Source organism: Danio rerio, chromosome 10, assembly GCF_052040795.2.
Source record: "Danio rerio strain M-AB ecotype USA chromosome 10, GRCz13ab, whole genome shotgun sequence".
Lineage (NCBI taxonomy): Eukaryota > Metazoa > Chordata > Actinopteri > Cypriniformes > Danionidae > Danio > Danio rerio.
This window is the reverse complement of record NC_141030.1, coordinates 20,438,735-20,452,500: the sequence shown is the minus strand read 5'-3', so window position 1 is coordinate 20,452,500 and position 13,766 is coordinate 20,438,735. Positions and strand designations below refer to the sequence as shown.

Sequence of the window (13,766 nt, the reverse complement as noted above, 5' to 3'; positions counted from 1 at the left end):
TAATCAATTCCTGCATAAATAAAATAATAAATAAATATGCAAATAAATAAATGTATATAAAAATAATGTAAAAATAAATGTATAGAATAAATAAACAATAGTGTGGGCAGGTAAATAAATAAACTAAAGCCGGTGTCTGTCAATCATCAGAAGGCGGTCTTTATACCATTTTTGATTGGCTTCGGATGAATGACAGATTACCATGTTGACCTGAGAAAAAGTAACTACGTTCAAGAATATTTATTCCATATTTATTTTTTTATATTTTTTATTTATGCAGGAATTTCTGAATTTATTACATATTTATTTATTATTTACATATTTATTTATTTATGGTTTTTGCAACATTCGTCCTCCATATTTTTCTACTTCAGCTTTAACATTTCTAATTTTGATTACATTTATTCGTTTTATTATTTTCGCATTTTTTTTATTATTAAACCATTTAATTTACAAAAATGTTTGCTCCACTACGCCCTCTAACGACTACATTAAAAACAAATTACGATTATCAAAAAACAATAACAAATCGCATAAACATAAGTCTAAATAATGTTTAGACATGTAAACACATTTCAAAGTATGCATTTCAATATTATCACTTATTTGTGCCATTTTACGTTAAACTTTCAGTCAGAAACATATTCCCGGAACCATGGAACCATACATTACAAGCGTTTGTTTCCCTCACAAATCCGGAAATTTGTCATCGACGTGCGTTCATGATGTTGTAACTTGATTTCCGCGGCTGTAAGAGGGTCACGCTTGTAGTATAAAGACTTCATTCATTTGTTTCAGGCATATAAAGGTTAATCTGTTTTCCTAAAATCTGAGAATGATTCGGACGGCGGTGTGTCGAGTAGGCGGCGGGCTTTTAAAGGTAACGTTGACACAAAAGTGCATTAATGATCTGGAGGACTGTCTGTTCACTAACTGGCGCTTCGAATATATTTCATGTCATACTTCAAGTTCATTTAGAAGTCAGAGACTGACATCTTGTACTCATAAGTAATGTTTCAAGAAATTTTCTGATGTTCACTGAAGGTCTGTGTCCAGCTACGTGTTTCATCAGGTTTCATCAGACGTTACTGTAAACGTGAACTTCAGATTTAACTTATTTAATAATCCTCACATGAATGAAAGTTGTGGTAATCGTGTTTGAAAACTTTTGGGTGACAACAAATGTCATTTCAGAGATTTATTTTCTCTTGACCTGGAATTTGGTCAGAATTTATTTTGGTGAAAGGCACCTTTTAATTTATGCAGGAAAATGCTCTAAATGATAACGGTTATATTTTGAAATAATAAAAAAAATGTCATCAGTAGTGTATAGAATAAATTCAACACTATAAGTTGTAAAACTAGTGTTTTCTAGTGATCTCTTAATTGGTTTCCGTACCTATATTTCATATAATATTTAACTGTTTATTCTGTTAATATTAAATATGTTAGTTCAATATTCTAATTTAATTGTATAATTTTCTAAAACATTTTATAATCTTCACTTTAAACCAACGTACAGCATTCGCGGCAGACTGTACCTGCATTATGGGGAACCCGAGCGCAGCAGCGATGGGCTTCCAGTCTTCCCATGAACACTGTGGTTCTGTTCGTGCCCCAGCAAGAGGCTTGGGTGGTGGAAAGGATGGGACGCTTTCACCGAATCCTGGAACCAGTGAGTTTATCATCAAACATCAGTTCATCTTCAGTGAGTCTAGTTCATGTCTAGCCATTAAACTAATGCTATTTTCCACTTTTAGGGTCTAAATTTCTTAATTCCAATCCTGGACAGAATTAGATATGTTCAGAGCCTCAAAGAGATCGTTATAGATGTACCAGAGCAGTCAGCTGTTAGTCTTGGTAAGTCAAAGCCAATAAGATCATTTTTACTTCTTCCTTTTTGAATTTTTCAAATGTGAGAACTTAACCAGGGATGCTGATTTCCACAATTTTCTATGATAACTTAATGTTTTAATGAATAATCAATTGCATGATTAATTTTATTAGATTGTAATACTTCCCGATATGCGACAAATGTGTTTTAATCTGTTGACACCTTTTGAAAAAAGTTTGGAATGGATTATGGATATAATAATTATATACATTAATCATGATGATATTGATAATTTATAATTAACCATTGATAAGGTGTATCAATATAAAGGAACAAATGATTGATCATCGATTAATCAATGATGCCTCAAGTATGACCTGTTTTTTTGCTTTCAGACAATGTGACTCTGCAGATAGATGGAGTTTTATACCTCAGGATTCTTGACCCTTTTAAGGTAAGTTTGAAGTTTTTTGTTGCCCAAATACAGCATGTTTGGCTTTCCTCTTCTAATGTGTTGTTATCTGCAGGCCTCTTATGGAGTGGAGGATCCGGAATATGCCGTCACTCAGCTGGCACAGACTACAATGAGATCAGAGCTGGGAAAACTCACCCTGGACAAAGTGTTTAGGGTATGAATAAAACCGACACCTTCTCAGCGACTAAAACAAAACTTTATTACTGTCCCACAGGCTTAAAGTTGGCATGAAATAGAAGTTGGGATTGGATTTTTACATTTTACTTTACATTCATTACATTTTAGTGCATACTCGCACTAGGAGACTATGCCGAAGAGCGATGGTGCACCCTTTCCTCTCCCCTGACAGTCTGCACTCACACTGCATCTTTACCTTTCGTTTCTGAGCACACTTCTGTATTTAATGATGCAACTGTTCAGTTTAACAGAAGAGAAGCGCTCTCACTCAGTAAAGTGGAGATTGCTTTAGTTGTATTGTTTCATATTATTTTAAGTCATTTGGGATGAATACTTTACAAATACTTTATTTTACCCTAGTGTAAGTCCTAAGTCTCCAAACAAAGACAGAGAAAAACATTAAAGGCACACAGTATGTACTTTTCACCACTAGAGGGCGTGCATTCACAACAAACAAAGGCATAGTTTGATGACGTCGTGACCTTGTGAAATCATAGGACTCGTTAACTTCAATACAACCTAAGGCACTCCTACAGAAATCATGTTTTTGGAAGACCTTAACTATTGAGAACTTATCATGGTAGTATGTAGCAGAGTAAGGCTGAAATCATGAACTTTTTTCCCTTGTTATTTATATAACAAATCGAAAATAGAGAATGCGTGATGTCATTAGAATGGCAACACAATCCATATCATTAGTTAAAATTGCCTATTTCTTTGGATTTGAACATTCTTAGAAACATTTGGGATAATGCAAGTAAAAAAGTTAGTAAATATATAACACTGTGGTTTTTTGAAATGTTAACAAAAAATGTTAAATAAAAAATTATTAACAAATAAAATAAATAAATATATATATATATATATATATATATATATATATATATATATATATATATATATATATATATATATATATATATATATACAGGGGTGATAGCGTTCCGGCACCACGCCGGATTTCCGGCGTACTGTGGCTGCGGGGAAAAAAATCAGGTTCACGGATATTGATCTGTCATTTCTCTAGATTCACATAATTCACTCACTGCTACTGATTAATTGTGTAATTTAGAGAGCTTTATAAATTATAACAGATCTTTGTGAGATCTATATGAACTAAGATTAGTGACGCTTTTTAGTGATAATAAGAGGAGCGTGCTTTGCACTTTCCAGGCTATAATCCATTCAGAATTTGTATGAAACTTTCGTTTTCGGCACATATACGCTGATATGTTTTGGGAATGACATCTGCATATTTACGCTGGGTTTATTCTCGAAATAACGGTGAAGAAATAGACGGGACAAAAATATATTTCCCTCTTCTCCTTAAACAACTTAGTGTTTCAGCTATGAAAGAGTTCAGTTTTGTATGTAGCCTAATGGCAAAGTGTTTATATTTAGTTTCGTTTTTTATTCGGCTTATTTAGAAAAACGTTTGGAGCATTTTTTATTCGTTAAAAATAAGTTTTTTTTTTAACGAACAGCGCCCAGCGGAAGACCATCATTGTCTGTTTGATCAGTTTGCCTTCTCAGATCATCACGACTTGCCTAAAATAAAAGATATAAAACAGTTCAAGTATAAAACAATGGTAGCTTAAACGTTAAAGAATGTGTGCTATTAGGTGCATAGTTTGCTTATAAAAAGCTTGCAGGACATCGAGGCGCCAGAGCAATCACTTGCATTTTTTCAGTGGGAGCAATTTAAAGTTATCCGTCATTTTTGCTCACAAAGTACGAGTAATACATCAAAAAACGTTACAGCGTTTTTATAAAATAAAGAAAACCAAAATTATGCGCTTTCTGTCGTCTGGTTTTTGAACAGGAGCGCTTAACAAAATGAAGCAAAATGTATATGCCTCACAGACATAATAAATATATTTATAGAAAGCTTTAAATTATTACTTAACGAAATAAAACAAATCGAAAACAAAAAAACTCCTTCATGTAATCCGTAAAGATGAATTTCTAAAGGCGAGTCCAAGAGGAGATTGCCAGTCAGGATCTTTGCGACACTGACTCAGAATAGGTTTATTCATAAATAATTAAGATATGTCCTTACTCTTTCCTCGACACATTCATTGTTATTTGTTTTTGCCGGTGCTTGGGGCGAGTTTTAGCTTATTGTGTGCGCTTGAACTCGGATTCACAGTAGCAGTTTTAACATGGAGTGACACGACATCTGACGTACAGATGACACTGGCACATGCCACTGTAGTGACACTTCCGGTGGCATGTCCGTTTTTCCACTGTCTTGTGTCACTCGCTAGTGGCATGTGTAGTGACCTGTGTCACTCAGAGTGTCGCGCTGCATGTCACTGCAGTGACATCGACACCCGGTGAAGCTTATGACATTAATTAACACGAGCAAAACCATATTTAATCATTAAGCGACATTTAACCTAATTTATCGCGTCGCAAGTTAGTTTATTTGCTGAGCTACTCCACGATGTTTTAATTTAAACGCATTTATTTTATGTATTCGTAGTCATACTTCCGTACGTAATATAGTCATTTGACAGTACATGTCAGTCAAATTTATTGTGGCATGCTTATGTATGGGAGGGGTTACACTTATCTGTTGTACTGTATATTATTACATCCTGGCAGTTTCTTTGTTCCCTACAATATGGACTTCTCTATGTTTTTAATTCATTCATTTATTTTATTATTTAACTTATTTTCATTTTAAGGTATTTTAAATAATATCCTTTAAAAAGTTATAATAAAATGCATGTTGAAAACTCATAACATATATGCATGTAAGATAACAGGTGTCATTTGCCTAATGATTTTTAAATATTAAAGCAAAGAGACTTATAAGATTAATGTGCTTATAACGTGCTTATACTGACACCTACTGGCACATGTCACAAGATCACTGACACTGGCATGTGTCACTGACATTACTGGCATGTGTCTAAAAAGAGCCACTTGACAATAATGATGATCAGGGTTACACATAGCCTGTAAATATATTTGGGCCCAGGGGCCCACAAGTTATGTGTTAAAAGTGCGTTGCATACATAGTACCCCCACCCCTACTCACCTCAGGGGCAAGGAAAAAAAGTTCAGGCTCAGGAATTTTTTCCACTATCAGCCCTGTATATATATATATATATATATATATATATATATATATATATATATATATATATATATATATATATATATATATATATATATATATTTACAGTTTTAGCATCTCTTAGCAAAACAGAACTGTTTCTTTCCTAAATTTGTTGTAAAACAAATCATCTGAGTCAAAATTTAAATTATCATTTTATAAAGACCTCTTTTCGGAAATCATATACGCTTTAGAGAAAGCACTCAGTTTAAATGACTAATTATTTTGCAACCACTAGTAATGCTTCCATCTTGCCTCCTTAAAGAAAAAGTGTAAGGATGCAACTTAATTTTGTTCATGGTGATTTGATTGGATGGTTGAATGTTTGTGGTTTGCTATTGGTCAACTCCCATCAGTAAAAAAAAATATTTAGGCACAAAATATGGAGGCACACAGATAAATCAATAACAGTAAACAAAAATGTTCCATGGATAGTAATGGAATGGTGACTGAATAATTTTTTGTCCTTCAACAGGAAAGAGAGTCACTGAATTCCAATATTGTGCATTCAATAAACCAGGCGTCAGATGAATGGGGGATTCGATGTCTACGATATGAGATTAAAGACATTCACGTTCCTCCACGAGTAAAAGAATCTATGCAAATGCAGGTATGATTATCTGTTCTTCAGTGTAATACCATCAAACAGTAAAACTACATTGACCGCTGCGAATCATACAACTGATCCTATGTGTCTGATGTTCAGGTTGAGGCCGAGCGAAGGAAGAGAGCCACTGTTCTGGAGTCGGAGGGAACCAGAGAATCAGCCATCAATGTGGCAGAGGGTCGCAAACAGGCTCAGATCCTGGCATCTGAGGGAGAGAAGGCTGAACAGATTAATAAAGCTGCAGGTGTTTGTTTTTTTTTGTCTCGCATATGGGGTTTGGAAAAATCATTTGCAATAGGATAAAAATATTGTTGTTGATATTAAAGTCACGTCTGAAAACATAATGACCTCAAATTTTAAACTAGATAACTTTAGATAACATTTGTTATTGAATAAAATAAATATATATAAAAATATAAACTAATAAGAAATAAAATAACATAATTTGTTACATTTAATAATTTAATAATTATATTCTGTATATAAATAGTATTTATTACAAACAAATAGTCCCAGACCATTTATATAAACAGTGTTTAATTGTTTTTAGTGTGCTTTCTTAATACTTTTATTTATAAATATGTATATGTAAATATAAAGTGTGTGTGTGTGTGTGTATACTATACACACACACACACACACATATATAAATATATATTTATATATATATATGTATATGTATATATTTGTGTGTGTGTATATATATATATATATATATATATATATATATATATATATATATATATATATATATATATATATATATATATATGTATGTATGTATGTATGTATGTATGTGTATATATATGTATATATATATATATATATATATATATATATATATATATATATATATATATATGTATGTATGTATGTATGTATATGTATGTATATATATATATATATATATATATATATATATATATATATATATATATATATGTATGTATGTATATGTGTATATATATGTATGTATGTGTGTGTGTATATGTAGTATGTATGTATTCCTCAAAAAGTATTGTCTGTGTACGTTAGTGAATTATTATTAATTAGCTATATTTGTGGGTGTGTAAATGCATGTGCATGAGTTTACTCTCAAAACAGAGAAAAAAAGAATAACTATTATGAATTATTTCTGTGTACAGGTGAAGCAAATGCTGTCTTGGCTAAAGCTGAAGCAAAGGCCAAAGCTATTCGGCTGCTGTCTGAAGCTCTTACTCAACAGGTACATCTGATTCACTGTTTTAAGAGCCTTCAGAAGAACCCACTCCACCACACCTTATCTAAGAGAAGAGTAGGGCTGCACGATATTGGAAAAATCTGACATTGCGATATGGATATAAATTCACCAGATTATTTAAATAGGTCTACTTAGAAGGACTTCATTAATTTACAGTTGAAGTCAGAATTATTAGCCCCCCTGTTTATTTTTTCAATTTCTGTGTTACAAAGGTGTTATTTTTTTTCAACACCTTTATAAACATAATAGTTTCAATAACTCATTTCTAATAACTGATTTATTTTGTCTTTGTCATGATGATAGTAAATAATATTTGACTAGATATTTTTAAGACACTTCTATACAGCTTAAAGTGACATTTAAAGGCTTAACTAGGTTAATCAGTATAACTAGGCAGGTTAGTGTAACTAGGCAAGTTATAGACTATATCAAAAAAATATAGGGCTAATAATTCTGTCCTTAAAATAATGTTAAAAGACTGGTTGTATTCTGGCAAAAATAAAACAAGAAATAATAAAACAAGAAAAAATATCATCAGTCTTATGCCGTAGTCACACTGAGGGCCCTAACATACACCCGGCGCATTGTTGCACAAAGTGTGACGCAACAGTTGTTTGCTAGTTTCAGTTTGGCACAAGAGTTGTTTTGACGTTTTGCTCCACGCTGTTTAAATAGCAAATGCATTTGCGCTCAAATGTGCGCCCATAGGCATTCTGGTCTAAAAAAGGAGGCGTGTTGAGGCGCATTGCTGGCGTGTTGCTGTTTTGAGAAACTATAATAGATTCTTCAATAGACCAGAACAAAGCCAGTCTAAAGTCCAGCGCAGAGCGCGTTAGATGTGCGCCTCACTTACACATTGTTTAATACAAACAGAATTTACAGCAATACGCAAATATCTTTACATATGAAAAATAATTAATGTTAAGGATACATATATATATATATATAGGATATAATAAGGATATATATATATATATTAGGGATGTGCGGAGCAGCCGGTATTTGTATTTGTATTTGTTGAGGGGGGAAAAGTATTTGTATTTGTATTCGAGTAAAATTCTAAATGGCGCAAAAATATATATTTTTTCTATTACACTTCTAATTTACGTTATATTGAAAGTATTGTTTAATTATACCCATTATATAAATTATAGATATGCAATATTGGCTGTTGTTTTTGAACATGTGACAAGAAATGTCATTGAAAATATAATAACATAGAAGCCATTATCTCATCCATAGTTAAACCAACAACTAATAAAATACCATTGTGAATATTATGAACCCCACCACCACCGTTCTTGTTGAAGGACACTGAATAGACAGAATAAAAACAAATAATACTTCAAAAAACTGTTCTTCTTCTGAAAGAACTTCTTTCCAATGCACAAAATTACAAAAACTAAAATTAACTAAATAAATCTAAATAAAACCCTGCCTGGGAGATCTGGCAGAACAAAAGTATTCTATATAATACTAAAAGATACAGCCCTGCTATTGTCATCTGCCTGCCACAAAACAGACACAAAGTTTTTTTTTTTTATGTTTGAAACTGACTTGCTGGGGCAGAATGTGGCTGTGTTGATGGTTTGGTGCTTGTGGAGGATTTAGCAGAACATAGCTGGACTGATTGAGGGGATTGATGCTTGTGGGGGGTTCACAGACAGTATCAGGAGAGGATGCTTTTAGTGCATGTGATAATACATTACATAGAAGGTTGCGCGGTGGCACAGTGAGTAGCACTGTCGCCTCACAGCAAGAAGGTTGCTGGTTCGAGCCCTGACTGGGTTCTCCCCATGTTGGCGTGGGTTTCCTCCGGGTGCTCCGGTTTCCACCACAGTCCAAACACATGCAATACAGGTGAACTGGGTAAGCTAAATTGTCCCTATTGTATGTGTGTGAAAGAGAGAGTATGGATGTTTCCCAGTGCTGGGTAGCAGCTGGAAGGGCAGCCACAGCGTAAAACATATGCTGGATAAATTGGTGGTTCATTCCACTGTGGCAACCCCAGATTGATAAAGGGACTTAGCCGAAAAGAAATGAATGAATGATTATGGATAGAAGATGTTGACAGATGTTTAATATCTCTGCCTCTGCTGATTTCACTTTTGCACACATTATACAGTATCACTTTGTTTTATCTGCAGCACCACTGACTGTAAAATGCTTCCACACAGAACCTGAATGTTTTTTTTTCTTTTGACTGGTGGAGGACCAAGAAATGGCTCAGCAGCAGTCTCATTTTTTCATAGTGCCCAAATGTATTTGAGGAGTTTTAAGTTTATAAAAAGTGACGGGAAGCTATGCTAAGGTTAACTAGCCTATAGCATATATCTTGCTGTCTGCAAAAGACAGTAATGTAGACGTACCATATAACTCCCATAGGTGCATACTATTCGACGCAACTGCACAAGCATCGTTTTAACCTTTATAAACAAACGTTAACGTTACTCTGTCAACAGTCTATTGTCTAAATTACCGTGCTAATAGAGCTAACGTTGCGTAAACAGAGCACCCGATTGCAGACGTCAGACGTCCGATCAAACTCCGCTTCAACTTCGCTACAAGTTTATAAACTGCCTTTGGAACCCAATTAAGGTACAAAAATCTATTTAACAAAAATAATGATGCAGTGAAGTATTTTTTTTCGCTCAGCCGAGCCTTCTGTCTGTTGCTGTGGAGAAGCGCCCTCCGACTTCTGACTGAGCGTCTCTCTCTCTCTCTCTCTCTCTCTCTCTCACTCTCTCTCTCACTCACTCACTCACTCACGCGGGCATGCACTATGGTCTCATGAGGAAACGCTGCTTTTTGATATAGTGTTTTTCTTGCTCCCGAATACAAATAATTTTTCAAGTATTTGTTCGAATTAAGTATTCGTAAAAACACGCTATTCGTGCCTTTCCGAATACCGTATTCGGGTTCGGCTCCACCCTTAATATATATATATTAAGAAGCGATTGGTCCATGTTTTAAATTTCTGTCCAGGGAGGTCATGTTTTACATGGGTTTTCCAATGCAGTGAACTGCAAAACTTGCCGCACGACCTTGCGTTTTCGGTGTGACGCATTCGCGTGTGTATGAATGCTTCTTTGGAAGAAAAGTGCAGTTTGACCACAGCTATACTGTTGAAATTTCCTTGCTGTTAAACATCATTTGGGAAATATTTTAAAAAGAAAAAAAAAATTCGAGGGGATTTAATAATTCTTATTTTAACTGTAGATGGACTGGTTGGATTCAGTATTCAAGAACAAAAACTGAACGATCAAACGTGAATTAACATGATCCTCATTGTATAAATAGTTTTGCGATGTGACTATTGTGGAAACACAAATTGTGATATTGATGCTCAAACGATATTTTGTTTAGCCCTAGAGGAGAGGATTAAATCGGTTCTTTTGTGTAACTGATAATCAATGATCAAGCTTACGTTCTATATCTGTGTCTGTACAGAACGGAAATGCTGCAGCATCTTTAAGTGTAGCTGAACAGTACGTCTCTGCTTTTTCCAAACTGGCCAAAGAGAGCAACACCATCTTACTGCCCTCAAACACAGGAGACATCAGTAGCATGGTCACTCAGGTATGGCTGGACACACATATGCACTTCATTTTGTACACCTCACTGAGACTTGGTTAGACCCTCTTTTGCATTCAGAACTGCCTCATTCTACTTAGTATCGATTCAACAATGTGCTGGAAAATTTTCTCAGAGCTTTTGGTCTCATTTATATGATATAATACTGTCATGCAGGGGTTTGAGATTGGTTGCTGTGCATCTGTTGTTTCAGCATATCCCAAAGGTGCTTTGTTGGATTGGGATCTGGTAACTGTGGATACTATTTTTGGGGACAACAAGTTTAAATTATGACCCTAACATCCAAATTTAGAAGCTAAAATCAAGACTTGTCAGTGCAGGCAAGTTTTCAAAGGTGTAGTATGTTGGATAGACTACCTAGTGATTAATTTAGGTATTGCAGTCCAAATTCAAAATATCGGAGTGTGTTTTTTTCATCCTGCCCCGAGCATGCCTGATGATCTAGCCTCAAACTAACCAAAGAAGCTGATGTTTATGTTAGAAATATTTTAATCTTGTAGATTTTTATTGATCCGAAGTTACATTTTTGGCTATGTCTGCATACATTGAGGGAGCCTTCATGACTAAAATGAAATATGCTGTGTTTTCCACCAAGGCAACCCAGGCCGTTGAAATATAATTGGATAAAGTGGTATTGGTCTAGTTATAAAGACCAAAACAGAGATGGACGTTCTGAGACGGAACGCACATTTTTAGGAGAATATCTGACTTTAGCATTGTTTTTCAAATAAAAAAAGAATTTTCACTTGGCATGTTTATTAAATATCTGTGAGCATATTATGGTATTTTCGTAAGTTAGAATATTCAAAAACTTACATAACAGCAACTTTAACAATCTTTTCATTTAACATTTAAAAAAAATATATCTTTTCATGGGGAATATAGCCTCAGTTTGCTTTTCTCAGGTGACAGCAGTGTCACTGGCATTTTCTTCTGCTTCTATGTTTAATGTCGTGTTTAGAGGAGTTCTTCTGCAGACCTCAGTTGTATTGAATAGCTATTTGAACCAGTCAGCACATTATTCCCTGACCTTTTACATTGATGAGACAATTTCAACCACTGAACTAATGATCACTGGATATTTTCTATATTCTTTAGCCAGTTCTCTAAAAACACTAGAGATGTGTGAAAATCCCAGCTAATCAGCAATTTGTGGACCAATCAAATAGCTTTAGATACAATGCCAAATTTAACATCAGTTAAATCATTTTTCTCCACCATTTTAATGCTCATTTTGACCCTGTCATGTGATTGGCTGATTAGATATTTGCATTATTGAGCACTTGTGTAGGTGAACTTAATAAAGTTAGTTATACAATCATAATAATAATAAAAGCCATTTTACATGTACTGCACATCTAATTATACTCCTTCATTTTCAGGCCATGACGATTTACGGGAGTTTATCGAAGAATCAAACCCACAACCCAGCAGTCACCACCATGACCCCTGACACGTTGGAAGAAAATACAGCATCTGAAATGGAAACTGGACACAAATAACTGGAATATAATCGAGTTGTTGGATTAAAGTCATGAAATTATACTCTTTTTTTTTTTTTCCTTTTTTTTTTCTTTCTGTTCCTCATGGTAGAGAACTCGCATGAGAAAATGGAAATGCTAAATCCCCGAAGCACTGATGATCTGGAGTTACTACACATGACAGATTTTATCCTGCTTTGTTTTGTTTGTGTGTTATAATAAATATGTGACACTTTTTCTCCTGACCTAATGTTTGTATGAAAGCTCATTTGTCTTTATTTAAAGCTTTCTTCTATTTATGTTTTCAACAATGACAATAATAAACATCCAGAGCAGCTTCAAATGATTGAATTGGTGAACTGCTCAATTCTGCTATGTTGTATAGTTAGATTAAACAAATATATTTTATGGACCTAAAACCATATATTATTGATAGAGATGTATAAAATACAGATCACAAAGCAATCATTTTCAGATCAAGCAGCCTAGTTGGTCAATTCAATTTAAATTTTTGAGGTCAACTTGAATTTTTTACATAACCTGCACAAAAAAGTTAACCAGTAAGGAAAATTTTTTCACCTTTTCACCATAGGACACAATAATTGTGACTCAGAATTCTGACTTGTTTTGTACATAATTGTGATAAACTATTGATCCATATGTGTTCATGACAGGCTAAATCAGATCTCAAACTCTTACCTCATGGCTAAAAAAGGGTTTCTTCCGGCAGCTATCTCTCTGCAAGTTTTACATGGTCGCCCACTGAAGCTGAGCAGGGCTGCACCCGGTCAGTGCCTGGATGGTGGACCACTTAGGAAAGTTAGGTTGCTGCCAGAAGTAGTGTTAGTGAGGCCAGCAGGGGGCGATCAACCTGTGGTTTGTGTAGGTCCTCATGCTCCAGTATAGTGACGGGGACTCTGTACTGCTCAGTGAGTGCTGTCTTTCAGATGAGATGTTAAACCGAGGTCCTGACTCTTTGTGGTCGTTAAAAATCTCAGGATGTCCTTCAAAAATAGAGTAAGAAAATAAAATAAAACCTTGCAGACATTAAAGGTGCAGTAGCTGATTGTCTCCAAAACATTTTTACTTGTGCTGGTTGAAAGTCTCTTCACAGTCCAATAGTAATGATTAAAGTAAATGATCTAAATGTATTTATATGTATTTTTATATTCTGGGTGAGGCATAAAACTAAAAAATGTTTATCCAATTAAATAGAGTCGCACTGACATCTCTC

At 34.4% G+C, this 13,766-nt stretch overlaps 1 protein-coding gene across 1 annotated transcript; it reads left to right on the top strand.

Moving 5' to 3' along the window:
• The first annotated feature begins 705 nt into the window (after positions 1 to 705).
• Positions 706 to 12,875, top strand: stoml2 (stomatin (EPB72)-like 2). Its single transcript, NM_201031.1, is given in 10 exon segments — positions 706 to 880; positions 1,523 to 1,675; positions 1,761 to 1,860; positions 2,230 to 2,288; positions 2,362 to 2,463; positions 6,086 to 6,220; positions 6,317 to 6,461; positions 7,363 to 7,442; positions 10,908 to 11,036; positions 12,434 to 12,875. Coding segments are annotated over 10 exon segments (1,068 nt in total). The 5' UTR covers positions 706 to 835; the 3' UTR covers positions 12,554 to 12,875.
• Positions 12,876 to 13,766: the final 891 nt, after the last annotated feature.